The sequence below is a fragment of the Aphelocoma coerulescens genome, chromosome 2, assembly GCF_041296385.1.
Source record: "Aphelocoma coerulescens isolate FSJ_1873_10779 chromosome 2, UR_Acoe_1.0, whole genome shotgun sequence".
Lineage (NCBI taxonomy): Eukaryota > Metazoa > Chordata > Aves > Passeriformes > Corvidae > Aphelocoma > Aphelocoma coerulescens.
Window position 1 is genome coordinate 35999833 of NC_091015.1, and position 22230 is coordinate 36022062.

Below are 22230 nucleotides of genomic sequence, written 5' to 3' on the forward strand. Positions count from 1 at the left end.
GTGTCTGCTCAGTCAGTATTTTTTTTAGCAAGTTCTCTGTCCTTATTGAACAGTTTTCTAGTTCATTGGTATATTAGGTGGACAAAATTAGTGCAACTGCTTACCCTTGTGACACAACATCTGCCATCATGATTCAGATAAAAGCCTTATTCATGCTCACAAATACTTATATATTTCTTACAAAAATTACCATTGTTGATTTTTTCTTTAATCACATTGCTTTGCACATAGTGCAGTTTTAGTAAATTTATGATTTTTCTTCAGTTCTAAATTAAAGTATCCTACTAAACTAGCTCGACTTTCTTCATTAAAAATAGCAACGCATGCTTCTAAGGTAATGACAAAATTTTCTTTCATTTCTACACATTTGTCTAATGATTTGAAGTCAGACTGTATCTAGCTTTCAAGGTTTTCTCTTTCTTTTTTAAAACTTGATGTACGAAGACAAGATTAGTGTATCTATATTCATATAACTCAAAAAGTCATCTATCATTTTTTCTCATCCATCTGCCCCAGGATTCCCTCTGCTGCTACATAGTTGTTGCACTCAAAATCTTGCTCATGGGCATAGGAGAAGCACACCTTTTATATAAGTAAATCTTAAAAATTATTAGTGTAATTGAAAGCGAAGCGCTTCTAACCATTAGTAGTCCAGATCTAATTGTTTAAAAAAGAAGGTTAATGCAGTTAAAATGTTTATACATATACCTTCTAGTGCCTACCTCCCACTGTTAGGCTGATGTCTCCACTGCTCCTCTGGGTGCTGAGATTGGTGGGGTTTCATACTGGTGGCAGTGGTGGCGTGATAGTGAATTGCTAGCCTCTGGAGTCCTTCAGTGTGAGGAATATGATGATTGTGGTAATTCTCTCGTTAAGATCAAATTTTTAGGGGCCATTTTTATGTGTCTGCCAAAACCCTCTTACACCTTTGCTCTGTCTTCACTGGGCTATAATTCCATATTACACCCAATTAACTATATATGGTGACTTTTGTGTATGTTAGACACTATTTCTTTGTTATCTCTAAAACCGGTTGTGTCCAACTCCAGGTCTGCAATCCTCATGTTAGAGTCTTAAACACTGCTCTCCACAGAACAGCTGCTTCTTATAGTGGTTCTTAATAGTGGTTCTTTATAGTGGTTCTACTGTACAAAGTCAAAACAAATTAAATGTAGACATGGTACCCTTCCTGCTATTCCAACTTGTTCTCCTCTGTTGATGCTCTTAGCAACTAGTTCACCTGCCTTAAAAGACTTCTAGAACATGAGAGAATAAAAACATATGGATGTAGATACATGTGTCTGACAGTCGAGTATGTACAATGTAGACAAAAAGAACAAAGGGAAAGGTTCTCCTCCATCCCCCAAAAAAAAACCAAAACAAAAAAACTACACAGAAAGCAGCTAAAAGAATCTAAAACCAAACCAAAATATTAAACAAAAATATCCCAAAACTCCAAAAAGAAAAAGGCTGTAAGAATTTGAAGACACATATGTTGGGGTCCCTCCCCCTGCCATGTGGTGCTGGGAGAGGGGCCCTGGGGGGAGACACGGGGTTTCCCTGGCCCTGGTCAGCCTCATTCCCCATTGGTTGTTTTGTGTTCCCCTGCACAGGCAAGGACCCTTGATCCCATGATTGCCGCAGTTCCTTGGCAGATCCCGGCCATGCGGCTGGAGAAATAAACATCTCTGAAACCTCTATCAAGAATCCGTCCATATGTATTTCTTTTCCACGGGCCTCCTTGTCTGATCCACGTGTTGCAGTATCCCCACTGTAACACATGCACAGGCAATTGACCGTGCCCACTCTCCACAGAGAAACCAAGAGCACAATGAACTTCCTTGTCCTTAGGAAGTGTATGGTAAATGGTAGATCTGGGAGGCTTTTTTGAAAAGCAATTTGAATACACTGATTTAGAGAATTCTTTAAAATAATATTTTTCCCTCTTTACAAGCAATTTAATATACTTTACTTTTATTTAATTGTCCTGTGACCTTGCTGAAAAAAAAAGAGAGAGAACAGCAAATCAAAAACCCTCACAATCCTGTTGTTTGTGTGGTTTCTTGTTATACACATAATTCAATACAGTTAAGCAGAGACTGCCCAGGATGTTTTGCATGCTAACTGACAACTGCTTAAGTAGAACGTAAGAAGCTTTAAACAATGTAAATCAAGTAATAATAAATATTATTATCACTTATTTTCTTATAATCTCTGTAGTGTTTTTAATGGTATATAAATCCTTAAATAATAGCAGACAAATTCACAGCTTATAAGAATTTGTTAAACATAAAGGCAATTTTTAATATGGCATGGCATGGCATCTTGATGAGACTCATGGAATATTCTGGAAAAACATGCTGTACTGCCATTTCATCAATCTAAGGTGACAGAGGAAAGTCTTATCATCTGCAGTACCACCTCATTTCAAAGTGAATGCAGTTACAGAGATGGAGTATGGCAATTTTTAATGTAAATAATGTTTTGCCTTTCTGAAAGAGCCAATTTACAGTCTTGAGGCCATTAGACTTCTGTCCTGGCTTCTTCAGCAGTGCAATTCTGCAACAGGATTGGAGAGTCAGTTTGAGATTGATGATTAACTTCTCACTTGTGCTGCAAAACTTCCTTTAATATTTCTGTAAAACTGAACAAATGACTGTTCCTAATGTTTTGCTCATCAACTAGTAAGTGGAGGCCATTTAAGACAGAAATGTAGGATTTAGCTCCAGCTGCTGTTCTAATGTTGCAGAAAGCTTTTGCTGCAGTTCATTAAATTCAACTTCAGGCAGTCACAAAACTGCCAGCTAATTATTTTTTCTTTCCTTGGCTGACTGAATCCTAGTGTCACCAATTTGCACTCACAAAATGGAGCTACAGAATTCTTCATTCTGAAGATTGAAGGAACAAAGCAGTGAGGATGATACCAACACAATTCTTACAAAAACAGGTAAGACTGAATTAGTGAAACTTTATTTCCAACCAGTTTGTCAGACTATCTTGGAAGTCAGACTCTGTATGGAACATTGGTTATTTGGTAACAGGTCACAGGGCCTTTATTAATAATTGTTAGTTTATGTTTTGGGGACTAATAACCAGATTGGAGATTCAGGTTACGTGGGTTCGACCCTCTGGTTGAAAAGGAGCAGACCTGTGGCTGAGAAGTAATTTTCCTCACTATTGAGTACCTGGGGTGTTTTATCCTCTATTATCTCATTACAAATCAAATTACATTATGACAATTTCTTTCATTTTTGTGGAATATCAAAACTAAAAATGGGATCCAAAATTGAAAGATACATGTATGGAGATGTCCCTCCTGATCTTGCATACAGAATATCTACCTGAACACAGCTCTGTTAACACATGGATGATGCCACACACCTCTTAGAAACTGTTGTAAACACACCTCGAGACCATCTGTTTTACCCATGACTGTAAGTGATTGGTATAGCTTATTGATAAAGTAACTAAAATCTGTACATCCATGTGTGTTTAAAATAACATTCCAAAACGGGCAAAGTGAATAAGCTCCTGCCATAGAGCTGCTCATGGAGTAGGGATTTTGATTGACTCCTGGGGTGTTCTACTCTTCAGGAACTTTACAGCCTGAGAATATTTCCAAGCTAGTATACCAAGCTTTCATCCCAGAATTCTTGGAAAAATAATAGATACTGAGGATTTGAGCTTATGTTAATCACTGTTTATAGTCATATCACTGTCAGGATTTCAAAGAGAGACTTCTCCCTTCTGCTATGATTGTACACAAAGAGGACAGAGCCCTTACTATGATTTTACAATTAGAATTTACACAAAATGAATATAAAAAAGGGAACAGCAGAGAAAAATGTAAAGTAACAGCAATAGAATGGCATGATTAAAATATGTAGAATTAGGTATCTTCAAGGTTTCTAAATACATAGCTGCATTTTTAGTTGTAGGAAGAGAGGAAAAATTACTTCAGCCTCAATAGTCACATTTTCAATATGTATATTTTTGCTTTTGACAGCATGTCTTCAAATGTCAGTAAGTTGTCCACTGGCAACTATTGTCTCACTGCGATCTTAAGAGTGAGAAGACAGATCAAAAGAGAGTTAAGGCTATGATAGTAATCAGTGCAAATCAGGAAAGTTCCACATAAGGCTGGAATCTGGCATTCGTGTCAAGCACCAAGACACAACGGGGGCACAGTAAGAAAGCTGTTAAGGGAATTGGGTTAGAGTATGAAAGCAAGAACCAATATGTCACCCTTTGTCTTATATGACAGTTTCATCATTTTTACATGACACAAGTTGTGTAAATTAGTTTGGGCTCAGCTGGGGAGAGGTTTTTGTAGGACTTCATAAGGCAGTGCATTAAAAATAATCTGTCAGTACTGGACCACCAACAAACTGAATGTCCAGTTGCAGAACTTCTAACTAAATTCTGGCAATGGGCTCAAATAAAATTGCTATTTCCATATAGGTATCTTAGTGAGCAGCACTGGGAAGAGTTAAGAAGCTGAGAATTAAGTTACATTTTGACATGTATAGGTAAGAAAGAGGGTTTGTTTTTATAATTATTCAGAGAAGGAAAAAATAATGTTTGCATGGTGATTTTTTATTTGTAAGATAACAAAACTGATTGAGAAACAATTTTCTGCCATTTTAAAGAATTATGTGACACACTGAAGGGTGTTTTTGAAAATAAAACCCTCTTTATTTTATTATTTCAATTTCAGAATATAATTCTAATAAATTTAAGGGTCTCGGTTCTGAATAAAACCCACAAAATATTAAGATGTATTTGGGAGCCTCTAACCCCTCATCTATAAATGGACAAGAACCAAATCTTATTTTCTCTGAAAAGACAAAGATTTTTAGGTACATAAACCCATAATGATAATTAAATATGTTCAACATTGAACTGTTTGAAATGTGATTTCTCTGAAAATGGAAAACAAGAGGTATGATCATAGATTATGATCATGTGGCTAAGTTTTACCTTCACCATATTGACAAATCAAAGGACTTTTCCCTTGCCTAAAGGGGGTCCAAATCAGTCCTGTGGCTCCTAGCAGAGCATGAAGAAGGCTGGTGGAGACTAATGACCTCCTTTGAGCTCTTGTCCATGCAACCTGTGCGTAGCTGCCTCCCTCACTGTAAGAGTCTGCGGCTGAGCTGTAGTCAGCATGCTGCCCACCCACCTGCTTTTCAGCAGAGCTTCTACCTAACCAAACTAGGACAATCAGGATTAGGCAGTATCCAACAGCATCAGTTTGCCAAGACAGGTCAGAAAATCAATACCAGGACTGGCTGGAAGGGTCAACTTCTAGCACCTCCCCATGTTGATATAGCCACAGGTTGGTGTTAACAGCCTGCCACCCTGACACTACTGTGCTCTCATGAGGCTCAGTCCTGTCCCAGACCAGAGCTGCCTGACAGCAGAAAGAGGAATGGCATCTGCCCAATGTCACTTAAGGTGTGCCTCAAAGTAAGCCTTCCAACTTTTCTGTTCAAGCAGGACTTAAAAATGTGCCTGAATGGGCAAGCAGAGACTAAGATACACACATATGCCCACCCCATCCCTACCCCACCCCCAGAAAATGCAAATGTTTGTTCATCTGCCTGGTCATTACCTGCTTTTGGATAGGCAGACAGCTTTCCTGAATCTAAGAAAACAATCAGAAGATTCAGAGATAACCTCTTCTGTAGCTAAACTGGTAGCAATGCCGAGCAGATCTGGAATGGCTGCTCAAGCTCACTACTGTTTCAGCAGGATAATTTTCTAGGTCTACTGTAGGTCTAATGTGAAGACCTAGATTAGAAGGCTAAAATATTTACAAGGCATATCTAAATCTCTTTATGTCCTTTCGTTACATACCTCTCACTTTCATTGCACTTGTACTAGAAAATCACATTCTCCTGTAATGTTTTGGGTCTTTTTTAAAATAAAGACTACCTTTCCCATTAATCTAGAAGTCTTGCAAACAGTTGCCAAAGTCCTACCACATTTTCTTTACTGAATGTGAAGACCCTATAATCTTTGTTAGTATACCCCAGCTAATTATCTTCTGCAGAGCTTAAATGAGAATTTAAATTTTCTTCCCTCAGATGTTTTTTAACTGGTTATAAAATTCTGCCTATATTCAATTAAATACATTTAAATGATTTAAAAATTCCTCTATTAAGTTGTAGGTGGGAATTCAAGACCAATGCTTCTGTGATTTTACTGTGGATTCCAGCAGGAGAAAATGTAGGTAGGAGTTACTTGTGAAAATCCTGAAGTGCCTCAAAAATCAGAGTTGTGTGCTCTCAAAATTGTGTTTAAATCTTTTACGGGTTAGCCTGGAAGAGTTACTGGGGAGGTAATAACTATGGAAACAGGACAAACACCCCATGATCTGTAAATTACACAGCAGAATTGCACATGAAAAAAATTGAGTTTTGGACAGCACAGAGGTATAGTATGAGCAATTATGAAAAAATGCCAAGTGACTTCTTCTTTTCTCTTTCTTCTTGTGTAGGGACAGTGACAGATGCAGCTTCACTTGAAGTGAATAGATGTCTCCTAGTGAGATCTTGATTGATGCCTTATTTTCCACAGAAGGGTTGTTTTTTCTGACATAAAAATGGCAAGGAAGAAAATTTTAAATACCATTGATGTATTTCATTTTTTGGATATTTACCAATCAACTAAATATGTTTTGTAAACTTCCAAGTCACCTAGGACTGTAGCAACAGACTTGATTGCTACCATAGCATCAGAAAGTACTTTTCTTTTTAAAAAGAAAGACTAATTTTTAACAAGAATATGTTTGCTAACACCTTTCAGAAAAAAAAAAGAGACTGTTTAAAAGGTGGTCATATTTTACGGATCTGGCTTTTATTGTTACTCTATCCCAGCATAGTATACTACATGTATTAAAAAAAGACATTAAATGATTTTGTGTTTATATTTATTGTCAGCAATACATCAGTTATGTAAAAATAACCCAGATGAAAATGTAAGACTTGTTACATTTTCACATCATCTGTATTAACTGAATAAAGCTTAGTGACAATATACACAAATTTGCAGTAGTAGTTGTACGTAAACATTTTGTGCATTAAAAAAAGAAATATACATAATTTAAAAAATAAAAATGCATTACACAATTTACAAATTAACATTAACCAAAAAACAAAAGGTAAACATTCCTCAGACAGCTGCCTTCTCATTCTACAAAATAAATATTCAAGTAAATTAAGTTAGGCAAAATAAAGTCTTAAATCTTAACAATTTACATAAAGGTAAAAAGACAGATTTCCATTTAATTCAAGGTATATTTTACAGTGATTTACACATAGAGTTTTTTAATTGGTCTCTTCAAATTGTAAGATTGGAAAAAACTTTATTACATTTTGACAGGAGGAAGGGGGTTTCAAAATTGATGCTTTATACCAAATATAAACAAGCTTGTGCAGTTGCATCAAAGCTTCAAAAAGGAACTGCTCCAGGTCTCAAAGCAGACACAGTAAGCTAGAAACTACAGTTTTAAAAAGGAAAATATAAACCACCACATCAACAGGAAAATATCTACTTTTCTATTTTCTGAATGGTTTATTCGACCACTGGAAACATTACTTTCACAAACTAATAATCTATAGTAGTGGCTGCTTTAGGCACTGGATTTGTAGAAGCACTCTGATTTTTAAAGCAAATTGCTTTTCATTCTATACTGATAATTCACATATTATTTATTTCTGTTTCAATGCTAGAGGGCTTAATCGTCTTTGCAAATTTTAGATTTACATAAAATTTCAGCCCTCTTTACAGCCTAGTTTTTTTTTCTTGATAATGAGGGAAGCCATTCTGGCTTCAAATTTCCATGCACTTTGTTCATAGAAAAAATAATAATAAAAATGCACTCTAGATTTTAAAAGCAGCACTAGGATGATGCAGATGTGCACCAGATATTCACTGATCAGATATAAAATGCAACACATACTAAAATACTTGCATGGATTGCAAAGGCCAAACATACTTTAAAAACCCTCCTATCTCTTTGTTTGTCCCTTTAATATGGTAAGAAAAAGGAGATGTCATACCTTTAACTTCAAGTTATTAAATGCTTAGATTCAGGACATAAAATTCTTCAAGGCAAGAACTAGGCAATAGCTCCTGCTAAGACCAGCCAGTGTCATAAATAAAGGTGACTCATTGCCAATGAAATAAACCCTGTTCCCTCAATGCCCTCTTGGTCCAAAACTATTTGACAACACAGAATCAGACTTTTAAAAGAACAGAAATCGTTATTAAAATTTGTCTCCACATGTAGTTATCGTTCTTTAATATTATATAAATATTGGTGGGGTTTTTTTTGTATGTCTGACAAAAGAGGAACCAACCATTTTTTCTTGTTTTCTACTCAAGAATGCTGAAAATTAAAATTATCAAGATTTGTATTTTTGCAATGGATCTTTACAAAGTGATATAAGACTGAAGACTCCAGTCCTGAAACACATACATGAATGAACCACTGCTGTGGCAGGGGGCCATGGAACTCCATCAGCTGCAGCTGGATCAAGGTATAAAATGAGAAATTAAACCCGCACCAAAGATTGTTACCATTGTTCCTCTGCTCATCGTTCCCACCTGGGGAATACTTACACAGTGGGAGGAACGTAATTTTCTTGATGCAGTAACACCACACTGGTAATATGTCAGCTAAGTTAAAGTAGGACCATAATCTCTCTTGAACATCCACAAAATGCTCATTGGTTTCAAGAATTATTCTACACAGAACAAAGGTGTGTATTTTTAAGTACTGATATCACCCGTTGATGTCCATGAGAGCCTTGTCATTGATTTCAGTGGATCTGGGCCAAAGTTTGCAAAGCTAGTTTCATTCAGTGTGCAAAAACTGGTGCTTCTTGAGTAAATAGAGTGATGAGTAGGCAGAAGTGGTTTAGGTTATAAAAAAGACCTGAGAAGCTAATGTTGAACTTTATATAACAATTATTTTTGAGAGGTTGCCTGATAAAGTTTTGTATTGCTTAGTAGTGGCACAGTCACTTGTATGTTCAGGCTGCACATAGAAGCCATTTGAGGAGAATAACCTTTCTCAGGTCATGGATCACATCCGAAACAGGCAAGTCATGAGTGGCAAGTCAATGAGCTTCATGTTGGAAGCATAACACTGAAAAGCCATAAGCATGGAAGAGGTTAACAATGAGTTTTCATACTGCCAGAGATTTTTAAAATGTCATGAGAATTAAAATGGCAGAACTATTGATCTTATTGTTTACTTGCCAGCACACTCAGGAGTTTAACTGAATAATTAAAAGATTCTATCGAATTATCCTAATTAGAAAAGACAAATTGTCTCTGAGTACTGCACTGCCAGTAACAGTGAAAAAGCTCTCATTAACAGAAGGAAAGAAAAGCAAAACCATTTTATTTTAGTTGAACAATTGGAACACCTTTTTAGACAAGAAGTATGTCACTTAGGATGACAGGGCAACCACTTTTTCTTTTCTTTTTTTTCTAACAAAGTTAACAAATATAAAAAATCTAGTCATAAACAGCCTTCAAAGTACAATTAGAAACCAGCAGGACAATCTATACCAGTATAGGTAGATGGGGCAAGAAACTAGACACTTGTATTACTGCCATGGTGTAGAGTACAAATGGCTGCTGTGATGAGGAACGGTGTGTACAGCACACGTCGTAGCCGATTCCATCCCGTCACAGTCCAAACTGAACGCTACTCTCTTCAGGATTCAAGACCTGTCTACTTGACACTCCTTGCACAAGATACATCATTATCCTTTCTGAAAAGAGGCAGTTTCTATGGCAATACTAGTTAAGTGCATATCATGCTGCACTAATATAGTGCAAAAATTTGCCTTACATGTAGCAAAAAAGATGCAGGCAACAGTTTGAGTTAGAGAAAGTAGAAACGTATTGTAACATTTACAGCAGGTATTTTTTTCCAGACACCAACCACTAGAAAATAGGGAATCTGAGAATGCCTCCTTTCTGGATGTACACATGAGGCCTTTATACTTTGGAGTGGTAACAGGACAGAATTTTGCAAGTGAGTCATTGCCCTCTGAAACGCAGGTTAACACAAGTTATCATCAACTCGCAAACTTTTGAACTTGCTTTTAATCCCAGTTAAAAGTTAATATTGTACTAAGCACTAAAATGCTCTTCATCATGTATATAATCTGATAGAATAATACATATGGTTCAACTGAGTATATATGTTTGAATATAAAGAGTCATAGACAGCTTGGTACAAACTTGACATGCGTACTGATTATACTTGGTTAATGATGCAGGGGCTTCCAAGTGTTAATAATATGTCAGCTACAGTATTCTGGAGACAGAAGTGGTGCTCAGTTCTAAGGCTGAGGAAACACCACAGATCTCCAGCTGCAGTGTCTATTAACGTGATTCTGCCCGATTTCTCAGTGCTGATGGTCTAAAGTAAAGCAATACCTTGAATGTTGGTAGGCATTATGAAATCCATCCTTCTTTGTCTATGGTGCAGTTACAAAAAAGAAAAATTCAAAACACTTAATCCACTCCATAAAAAAATCCCTGTGGCTTCGGATACCTTCCGATTTCATTCCTATAGTTTAGACTCCATTTGTTACCATGAGAAGTTGTATTTTACATGTCTGCATCTCCATCATAAGCCAAGGTTAAAGGTTTCAGTCGGTTGTTCTGCCTTCTCTGGGGCTTCTTTGGCTTTTTGCTGAAACAATAAGATAATTTGTAAATAGAACAAGCAACTAATAACATACAAAAATGTACTTCATTCTTAAATGAAAGATGAACATGTTGATAATGCATTCAGTTGTTTGTTTATAAAAGCTATAAGCCTAAAACCTTCACTGGGATCACTAATTTTCTCTTTATCAACCCAAAGCGATATCTAATTCAAAGCTCAGTTGTTCAGAAACAAGCTGTTATGGTGCTGATGTGACTTGATGAAATCCTTGGCAGGTACTCTTGCAACATCACTCAGTTTTCAGAAGAACTCAGAGCCTGTCATGCAATATTTGGTCATGTATCAAAGCTGCAATCAGGTTCTTTTAAATTATGTGACTCAAGTCTTAAACTGCTCTTGATACATCAAGGGTTTCCACAGGAAAGATCCATCTTTTGACTGGCTTTATCTCATTATACTTGCTCGAATTACTACAATTAATTCTAGATGTTATAATCAAACTAGCCATTAATAGCAGAGGTATGGTTGTTAGCCATAACATTCCTTGTCTAGCCTTGAATTAGATTTTAATCCAGCAGTACTTCCAATCCATTTGATATAGTTTTAAAAAATTACCAGGCCAAAGGAAAAATGTTTATCCATGCTTTAGTACTTGTCTCCTTTTAGAGTGTAATATAAACATTTCTTTAAATCAGGCCTCTGCATCCTCAGTCTTATCCAAAATCTTATCTCAGCTATGTCACTTAGGCTGCTCAAATCTGAATCTTTTATACCAAACCATTTGTTACAATGATTTGTAGTAGCCACAGATTCCAGTCCAAATAATCTGCAGTGCATTTGAATGCTAGTGGATTTCTTTTTCCTCAAAAAAACCCCCAAACACCCCCCCAAAATCAACCAACCAACCAAAAAAAATCCCGAAAACCCAAATGAATTTTTGTATTACCTAGACAAAACTGAAGTTTTGGGCAAAGTTTACTGAATGTCCAACACACCCAGAAGCCCCACAAATGCCTACTAATGCAGTACAGCCAGGAGACTGATGCACATGACCACACTTTCCTCACCTTTCACCTGTACAGTCATTTGGATCAGAAATTCTGAACAGGACCTAGAAAACTTCAGGGAGCACATTCTCAAAGGTGACTTTTCAAAAAAATATTATTTCATATATTAAAAAGATGATAAAGTTTTCAGAATTTTTCTGGCTGTGTATCTCTGTATCTTGTTGTCTGGAACACTTGTTAAATATAAAATATGACTTGCCTGGTTACTAAATTTCTTTCTTGCTGTTTCTCTCAGCATTTTGCAATACAGACACAATAAAATTATTCTGGACACTGTATATAGCAAATGAGATACACTGAGCAAAAATAAACTGTACACTGAGCTACCCCATATTTGTAAGTTCTTCTACCCTCAGAAGAGCATGTGGTTATCCATCATCTAGAGTACAACCAGAATCTGCTAACCTGAGTTTGGACAAAAGGACATGGGAAATTAAACACTACAGTTCACAGAAGTGCCTGCAGTTTCTACAGCAGGAGGTGTAAATATTTGCATTACAGTCTGTGAGGGGACTGTTTTTTAATAAATAATTAAGGAACTCACCAGGCTAGATAGATCATAGAAACAATAAAGATGAGTAAAACAAATGCACCAGCAGCTACACCATAAACCCAGGTCTTCAGCCTCCCATCTAAAAGGAATGAATGTTAGTAGTATTTGAGTTAGTCTTGTTGAATTATTAGTTCTGATATAGCATAGAAATACTTTAATAATCCGAAATAAATGTCTTCACTAGCAATTACAGTTTAATCAGAGTAAATATTGTTAAATAACTGAGCAATGACTTCTCTGTGCTCTGCTTTTCAGTTGAAGTCAGGATAATTCAAATGGAGTTGAGATCTGGGGCAGAGGCAGCAGGTGAGATACCCAGAAACTCAGCTTTGGGGCCCCCTGCTAGCGAGCAATCCCTCAGTGTGATCACAGGGCAGTCTGGGACTCATTTAGCATCACTTTCTATTCTAGCTCTGGTAAATCAATCTGCCTGTTATTTTTATTCTTCTTCCTATTTACTTTTATGTTTTTAAATACCCTTAGCATGCTATACCTCATCCATACCTTAACTGTACATACACAACTTTTACTACTGCATAAAGTAATATTTTTAAAATTTCTTTCCTGACCAAATGCAAGTTTTGTTGTTATAAGTAACTTCTCCTAACAGAACAAAAATACACAAAAAAGGACAACCCATGCTCATAAAAAACCTGTCTGTTGTTAATAAGAACTGTATTTATGTGTAGCCTGTGCAGTTTTTGTTTCGGACATGATGTCCCTGCAGGCTCAGGCATACATACCACTCTCCTTCTTGCCTCAGATGCACCCATGTCTACCAGGAAAAATGATGTGGCTTTGTCTGTGGGGTTTTGCTCTGCCCCAAATGAGCATGTCACAACCAAAGGTGAGTGCATAGTTTTTGACTCACTGCTTCTATCCAACTAATTTTCCAAATTTCTAAATGGCTTTTTGCAAACATTTTTTTCCAGGAGGTTAGCTAGCCTTGTTCCATCTCCTTGGCAATAAAAAAAAAAAACAAAAAAACAAAAAAACAAACCAAACATTAAAAAACTGAATTATTTCATTTACAAGTGGTACAAGTTTTATTTCATGAAGTTGTGTATGTATTCAATGTAAACAAATACAGCTTAAATTTTTCGGACCAAACACTTAGTGCTTCTTGTTAGTTCTGTGGAACCAAAATACATTATCAATGCAGTTTATATTTCCACAATAATAATAACAGAAGGTAGACTAAGGTTGTTTGGTTACACAGTAGTGTTCTTTGCTGTGCAGTTAAGTTCAGGCTTTCTGGTCTGTAGCAGTGCAAAGTCTTGCTGTCATATGGACAAGTTGTTCAAGACTAATCAACATCAAAACATTACCTTAAGTTACCTTCGTTACCTTAATCAACCTAATGAATCATTATAACTGATAATAACTTACATAACTGAAATAACTGATCCATTAAAGATTAATGGAACAGTAGATTTGACCTGACACATGTCCTGTGATATGATAATATCAATGGGAGGAATTCAGACATTAGTACTGCTAAATAGGTTAGTTTCCTCTCACCTTGGCTTATTTCCATTGGTAAGAGATTTTGGGGTTTTTTTTCAGGTTGGCTTCTTTTAAAATAGTAACATCTCCTTGAAAAAAAGACTGGCAATATCTTGTGTACATATTTATTTGTTTTTGTCAAAGCAAGGAACTCTGTTAATGAGGTCATTTCTATTATGCAACTACTGACATCTAACTCAGGCTTTCTGAATTCCCTCTGGACAGATTATTGCTAAGTATACAAGGCAACTGGCATCTCAGACTCATCTGTTTGTGGTAATACTTCAGCCCAGACAACTGAAGAGGATAGTTTTAATACCTTCCTTTCTGGAACTGCAATGTAATTTGTGGATGAAAAAAAAAAAGAACTACTTTAAATCTAGACTTAGAAACTGTGGGAAAGGAATAATCATGCCAGAGTAAACCCAAACTTTTACAATGGATATCCAATCCTGAAATAAAACAATCAAGCCTAAATCTCATGTGAATTGGAAAATGTTCACTTTCTCTCACATTGCTCATAACTTCACTGCATAAAGTATTAGTTTTATTGAGTATGTTTGGGATTATCTGAACTGAGGTATGTCTCCTTCCTAACTCGAATTACATAAAATTGGTGAATTTTCATGAAGTTTTTCAACTGTAGTCTTGCTCCAAAACCATGCCTGAATTCACATGAGCATCCACATTCCTAAACTGTTGAAGGTGACTGATACTTGCTTATTGTTGTCACTCTGGCTGCTACAACACACCCTCTGGCATTTTCAGGAGGAGTTAGCTAAAATGAGTAAATGGTAACACATATGGTAAAATGCTGTTTTTTAAAAGAGGACCAGAAAAGTTTAATTTTCTATTCTTTATTGTTGATTAAAGTACCTTGAGTAAAGACCATTTTATTGCCAAAAAAAAAAAAAATCAAAGTACCAGTAATACTAAATACTAGTAGGACTAACAGGATCTAACATAAGTATTTCTAATTTCTAACCCAAACATTATTTAATCTGCTTATTAGAAATATAGTTATAAATCTCAACTTGAAACATCTTATGGATTATGCATGTAAAGACAGTGCTTTCAATTCTGCAATTAAAAACATCCAAAAACCCTTTAGAAATAAATGACCACCCTAATACACACGTGTATTAGTATATTTAGCCCTGTGTGATTTAAGACAAACTTAAGATGATAACCAATTGCTCTCTTCCATACTAATAATATTTTGGGCAAGCAGCATATCTCTTTATGTGAAAGTATTTTGTTAATTAAAGTTTTATTTATCTAAATATTTAATAGCACTAGGAAATATTTACTGACATCTGATTACATGATGGACTCTATGAAGTATTTTTTATGAAATAACTCTCATATTTTACGACACTCTTGCACATAAGTCTTTGCTCAGCTCTAAAGAACATGGTCCATCATGAAAGCAAATACTGCTGGTAAAGACTTAGAGCACGCCTATGCTAATTATTGATAATATGGTTAGCGTTTGAAAAACATGAATTAGTTTAAATATGGATATGTCAGAAAAGCATTAGCATACCTATACCAAGTATTTTCCTACAATTTATGCTATGGCATAAATTTTAAGAAGTCTCTACTCTTTGCTGTCTTCAGTTCTACCTTTTCATTCCTCTGTCAATGGAATTATTGGTTGAGAAACCATAATTTAATATACTGGCTTGCACCTTTGCAGCAAACTCCCTTCTAAAGTCACATTTCAAATAGCTTCTGTGAATTTTATCAGGTAGAATGGCTAAAAGGAAATCTGCAATATAAGATTTCACTAAATATATTGATGGAGTAGTGAGAATGCTACGGGTTTACTTCTGTCTCCTCCTTTGTTTTCAGTGATAGTAGATGCTTGCCTTCTTAAATGAAATCGTAAGGGTTTTTCTTGTCTTTCTGGCATCACAAAAATGTAAATGCCAGACCCTTCAGCAGTTCTTAACACTAAGAACTCATTGCATGACTTCACCTGGCCCAAAAGGCTGTAGAAACCAGGTCCTTCCTCGTCCTGACTGGTTACTGGAGGGCTGGGTAGGGTTCACAGCTCGACTGGTTTTCACATCTCCCTTTTTGTCCTCCATGGTGGGGATCACCACCACTGGGATGAGAGTGCACTGTTCGAGTGTGCCATCAGAGGACATAACTTCAGTGTATCCGTCTTCACAACTGCACGTTCTAGTCTGTAGGGAACAAGTGTTTTACACCGTGTAGCAGAAAAACAAGGTTTTGTGTGAGCTATAAAGCATAACATCACGGATGACTGGAAGAGAAGACTTTTTTGATGAGTGCTAGCCTGGAGAGTACCTCTTCATATATTTTTATGCAAGTTCATGCCATATCAAGAGAGATTATTTAACATTTAATTGAAAGGTGGAAAATCATGAGAGGTGGATTTTAACAAATTAGTGACTAGTAAAATCTCTGAAAATACTTTTTGTTGGCATAATCTTTGTAATCAAGAGATGTGTGGGAAGCCCTCATGGGGGCGTTCTATGCTCCAATGCAGTAGCACATACCTCACTGCAGTAAGCGTGGGGTTGGCTGCACGGTGGGTTACATGACCTGTCAGCATCTGGTTGGCGCATCACTAAACAGCCCCCTGTAGGACAGAAAATCATATTTTCACATGGTAATACCTCACCACTGATGAAACTACTGATGTCATTACTTGCTGCAGTATCTCATGGGTGACAGTCTTGTTGCTAATTTGAATGTAAGAATCCTTCTTTTATTCCAAGGTGAAGGATAATTGGAATCAAGTGTTTTCTTATCTGTAGAGTAAGGTTACAGCAAATTTATATAATTTCATGTGTATTTTAGAGAACTAATATTTGGCAATGAAGCTTTTTGTTTTCCCCTTTGTTCCCTTGGTGGATTGCCCAAAAAACCAATTTAAATGCTTTATTGTACTCAAGGGAAGAGATTTGGTTCTCTGGGGCCCTCCTTATGACTTACATATTAAAACTGCAGCCACAATAGAAAGAAAAACATCTTTTTTATTTATTTCTTTTCCTGTTAAACTGAAAACAAGTTACTCATCCTGTTTATGAAAGGACACCTATTTCCTGCTGCTACTGGGTCACTTTTACACGTGCTATAGCTTTGGCTTTATGAATTGAGGCTTCATGTTAGTCTAAGATTTTATGAAGGGAAAGCAGATTTATCAGTAAAGCATGTACTGAATGTTACAATACTGATGATAGTGTGGGTTTCAGTCTTTTCTCTTTTTATACAGACCTAGTTTTCATTTCTACAGCTTTATATATAGTGCAGTTATTGTTATGGACCAATACACACAATCAGGCTTTCACTATCATTTCAGCCAGAATATCTTCAAAATACATTTAGATCAGTTTGAATTTACCTGTGTTTCCTTTTAGCTTATAGAAGAGGGATATGCATATACTGTTTAAAATTTATACTGCTACAGGACAACTCATCTTGCATCTCCCAAATTAATACCATTTTTATACTGGTGTGATATGATGATGAAATCCTGATAGCTGAGGTTGGTCACAACCATAGCAGATGCAGTTAGATGTGGTTACATAGATCCAAGTGTTAACGGGATGGCTGGTGAAGAACAAAGAAAAACCCTGCTGGTTGCCATAAGTTTTCCCCACCCCCAGAAAAGAAAATCATACATCCTAGCATACAAATCACATGCCTGTGGGAATCTATGTAATAAAATATCAGTCATCCAAGGAAGCAGAAGGAAAGAGTTGCCTCATCGCCCATGGGAAATAACACCTTCAAGTAAAAAAGAACTATTCAGCACAATAATATTATGCAAGTAAGGAAATAAAGACCTTAAAATACCAACATGACTCACAATAATTATTTAATAATGTCTGAATTAAAATACACTATGTTAGAGCCAAATGTGTAGGAATAAGGCAGTCAAGACCCAGTAATCAGAGAAATGGGTTGCTTCTGAATCAAAATAGCTAATCTCAATTTAAATCAATCATGTATATGAATCTATCACATCTATGAGCTCTTAAATACTGTAGTTTATACAAAACACTTTCAAAAAATGTACAAATGTAAATTAAAATCTGGTATATTTAATGTGAGAAGGTCCCAAAGAATATTTTATTTAAGTGTTGTGTTTGAAAACTATCGTAAAATCCATGAAGACTATAGTTTTCCATTTATCAGAAACATATGAAAAATATAGTTTTACATTGCATGGAGACCGGTGATTGCATGTTCTGGAATATCCCATTAGTCTTCATTTCAAATCAGAAAGTTACCACAGCTTTAAAGCCACATAAAAACAAACTTTGCAAAATAAAAGATACAATATAGGTCTGAGGTTTGTCTGCCTTGGAGGTCCCAATATGAAAAATCTGCCAACAACACATAGTCATATATTTGTCTTTCCTAGAATTTATCACACAACTGTATTCAGTCACATCAGAAGAAATTATTATTTTCATGTAACTGACTGTGATTTATGAATACATTTTGATTTTAACTTCTCAGAGCTATAATCTCCAAGATGATGTTTCTTTCAAATCCTATAGGACCTTTCATAGGTAATATCCTATATTAATCTCAGTATGAATTCTTAGAGTTTTACTTACCACAGAAACATCTTAGTTAAGCAGGAAGCAATCAAGGTGCATAAATAATGCCCTGTTGCATTTCTTGTGAACAAGATGTGTTTTGATATTCCTACACCAGAAGGTAAGATTTGCAAGAGACTTTGAGCCATTATTTCAACACCTTGTAGAAATAATATAAATATTTTACTTCTACTGTTGCAACAGACAGTAGTGGTGGACTCCATCATCATGAAGTATTGTGGTGGCAATACATGAAAAACAGCTCTCCTCCTGTTACTGACCTGACAGTGACTGGCATTGAGGATGTGTTTACAGTCTCTGGGATTCTTTTACTATCATTTGGTCTGATATAAAAATTATTTAAATAAATGCATAACTCTTAGCTGAAATGAATCCCTATTTCCAATATATAAATCTGTATAAATAGATTCATATGACGATTTTCTTCTGAGATCTCAGTCATTCTTAATTCATGGTTTTTGTGCTTTGGTGTGCACAAAAAGTCACTGCATCCCACAGCAGTCTACTGACATATCCTGATACAGATTTATCGCATTGAAATAAATAAACTTACATTAGCACATTTATTAAAATTTTATATTTTGCAGCTTTAAGGAGATGTATCATATATGGATGATATTATCAAACTCTGCAACTTTCTTTGTCTTTGTATAGGCACTGAAATGACCTGTAACGCATAACATTTTTATTTGTTGTAGGGCTTGAAATTTGAAACCCTACATTTAGAAGTGCAAAGATGCCTATGGTAAAAAACCCCCAAACATATACAATGTAACATTTCAGGTCCACTACAGAGGATACTATTTATATTTACTTTTAGCACGACATGCTGCATAATTCTAGAAAAGAAACCACATCCTTAATATGCAAAAAGATGATGATTTTGATTCATACATCAGGAAGTGTTTTTAGCAGATCCTTTTTTTTTTCATTTTTTTTGGGAAAACACATTATCCACCTGTTTTCCAGGCTTTTTTGTGTGTATAAAAAGAGTCATTACCTGTGACGTTTAAACCATCTGACCTTTGGCACCACACAGTCCGAGAAGATCCCTTCCATGGGCTAGCCATCCACTTGTACTCATAGCACTGGCCATCTGCACAGAGAACATTTGCATTTCAAGAAATTTGATGACAAGGTTTTAGACTACCACTGGCAGCAGCCACACTCCTCAGCAGACCATACTCATTATGAATAGTGGCTTGTACAGTTAATTAGGCCCCCTTCTCCTTCATCCAGCAACCTAGAAGGGTGCACTGCACATGTGGAGATCCAGAGTCCCCTGCACTTACTGGACACATAGAGAGTAGACCAGATATGTCCTAGACACTAACTAGGCTTATTAGGCAAGCCTAATGTAGTTGATGGGCAAAAGAAATGTTTCCAATAACCTCATAATGGTTGCAGCCCATCTGTTGTGCAAAACTCATTTAGGAGTCAGGTTCCTTTCCTGGTGACACTGAGCTTCAGCCAGTGCTCCAGTGATGAGGGCTGCATCTGGCTTTACATCTCAGCTCTTCTGTGCGCATCTTGTATGGGATGAATCATGAAGTCCTTCTGCACCTTAGCTCTCTATTATAAATATAAAATTCCTTATTGTCTGATCTGGCCCCTGAAGGGACAAGAAATGTCTGTACAGGAAACTACTTTTCTTAGATACTTTGTCTACTACCATTAGTAAACATGGCAGAGACATTTTAATGACATCGTCACACAATTAACAATTCATAAATCTGGTTATGAATCAAAATTCAAAGATTTCTTTTTAGTACTGTTACTAAGCAGATAAGGAAACTGTCCCATATAAAAAGAAATGTCATTATTAAAAAAGGTTAATTCTAAAGGGGTAACATATTATAGTTACCACTTGAAAGTTTTTCTGTTTACAGTTGATATATGGAAAACAACAATTTAAGCGCATTTCTGTCTATCAACTTCACATTTGCCTAAAATTGATACCATAAACAGAAAGATAACAAAATTATGGTTGTTCTGTATTTTTTTCTTACTGGAACCAGCCTTGCATATATTTTGGTGCTTACCATTGCATGGTCTTGTTTCCAAAGCCTGTTCTGGACAGAGATGTTGATTCTCTAAGTCCTGAATGATCACTGCTCGAGATCGGACTTGTATTCCTCCAAAACCAAGATCCTCACCATTAACACAGGTTAGCTGGCAAAGGCTCCATTCTGACCACTCTCTCAAGTAACAGTCCCCTGTCAAAGAGCAATTTTATAAGATGAATGATCATTGTATGTGAAGAGGTTTTTGCAATGAATATGTCTTAAAAAAAAGTCCAAATACAGTTTCCTTATTTTCCGTCTTTTTAGTTCCTTTCATTCCTCTTTTTAAACTTGCCTAATAGTTAAGAGAAGATAACATTTTGATACTATCTGAATGTCTGTGTCATAGAAAATATTAAAAAAGATTATATAAGCACCTATTTGTTCTAAAGTAGTGTAATTTCTTGTAGCATTCCCATAAGACCACTGTCATTATGAATCTCTTTGCAATGCTCCACCCAGTGTCTGGATTTTTGTACATTTTAAGATATTGTGCACTGTACGCCTTATGCTAAATTTACATATCTTTTTTTCAATTCATCTTTGATCTTAGAAAACATTGTCTAGTATTAAAAAGACTAATTACTGCTTATCCCCATGCAGATTTTCTCTAAACAGATGTAGAAGCAACTGATGGAACATTCTTTGCAAGAAAGGGAAATGGAAACATGATTAAAATATCTGCTCTAGCTATTTCAGTTAGGGTAACAGATCTGTAGAGTTCTATAGTGTAAAACCAAAAAACAAAACTATACTAATGACACTAATTAGCATGATCAGCTAAGGAACATTTAAGGAAGATCTGAGGCACAACCCAAAGAAATAATTTTGTTAAAATGCAGTTGAAAATGGGACTAGACTGTGCACAGACCCATAAATAAACCCCTTAGTTCTCATTATTTCAGTGAGAAAGCCATTAAAAATTCATGCTACCTTGCATTATACTGATGAGAGATATAATCAGTACTGTGTTGACCAGACGCCTGATTAATGAAGGAATTTTATTTGCCAACCTTAGGAAAGCATGCAAAGAAATGAATAATTGACAAACTGATGTATACATAATAGGAAAACACGTAGTGATTTTTGGAAATATTAGTTGGAGCGTATCATTAGCACATCCCCACAGGGCAGTTATTCTTGCTGGTTAAATGTGAGATTGTTGAAGAACAGGTCCCTGCTCAGCAAAATTTTTAAAGCAATCAGTAAGCAGCTATAATTTTTAAATAAAATTCACTAATATGAAAACATAACTACAGCCTTTGTATTCTTCCAATTTCTATTTAAGAAATAAAATATGTGAAAATCATGCAATTGGAATGCTAAGTACAAAGCAGTGGTGGAAATCTCTCTATTGTTTATTGATTGCTATTTATTGAGACAACTTTACCTTCAGTCCAATCTGAAATGAACTGGGAACAAAATTCTGGGAAAGAGAAGTGTTTCAAGAGAACGAAAATAGAGTACCAGTGTGAAATGATAGCTACATTAGAACTGAAGGAGTTTATCACTTTTAAAGGTACATCATTAATGACTACTGAACAAGAGCAATATACTTCAAATTTTACAAGTGTTTGGAATGAAGTGGAGGGGTTTTACTGGAAATTTAACAGCTCTTATATGCTCTTAATCCTTCTCTGTATGACCATCATGAACCTGATCATTCATAACAGCTCCTTTAGATTCAGTTCACCAAGGCAATAATCGTGTATGTCACATCCAGAGAGTTAAACAGCTA

At 35.8% G+C, this 22230-nt stretch overlaps 1 protein-coding gene across 7 annotated transcripts in view; it reads right to left on the reverse strand.

The window, feature by feature from the left end:
* Window positions 1-6854: 6854 nt before the first annotated feature.
* Window positions 6855-22230, reverse strand: part of LOC138106437 (thrombospondin type-1 domain-containing protein 7A-like) — a 285545-nt gene continuing 270169 nt past the window's right edge. For 6 of the 7 annotated variants that reach the window (XM_069007028.1, XM_069007027.1, XM_069007030.1 and 3 more), the window contains 6 exons: window positions 20472-20645; window positions 19430-19525; window positions 16354-16436; window positions 15807-16017; window positions 12311-12398; window positions 6855-10723 (listed from right to left, as the gene is read on the reverse strand). In XM_069007028.1, coding sequence (XP_068863129.1) covers window positions 10639-10723; window positions 12311-12398; window positions 15807-16017; window positions 16354-16436; window positions 19430-19525; window positions 20472-20645 — 737 coding nt within the window. In that variant the 3' untranslated portion in view covers window positions 6855-10638. The remainder of the gene's footprint in view (window positions 10724-12310; window positions 12399-15806; window positions 16018-16353; window positions 16437-19429; window positions 19526-20471; window positions 20646-22230) is intronic. The other variant, XM_069007032.1, reaches the window with a different exon arrangement.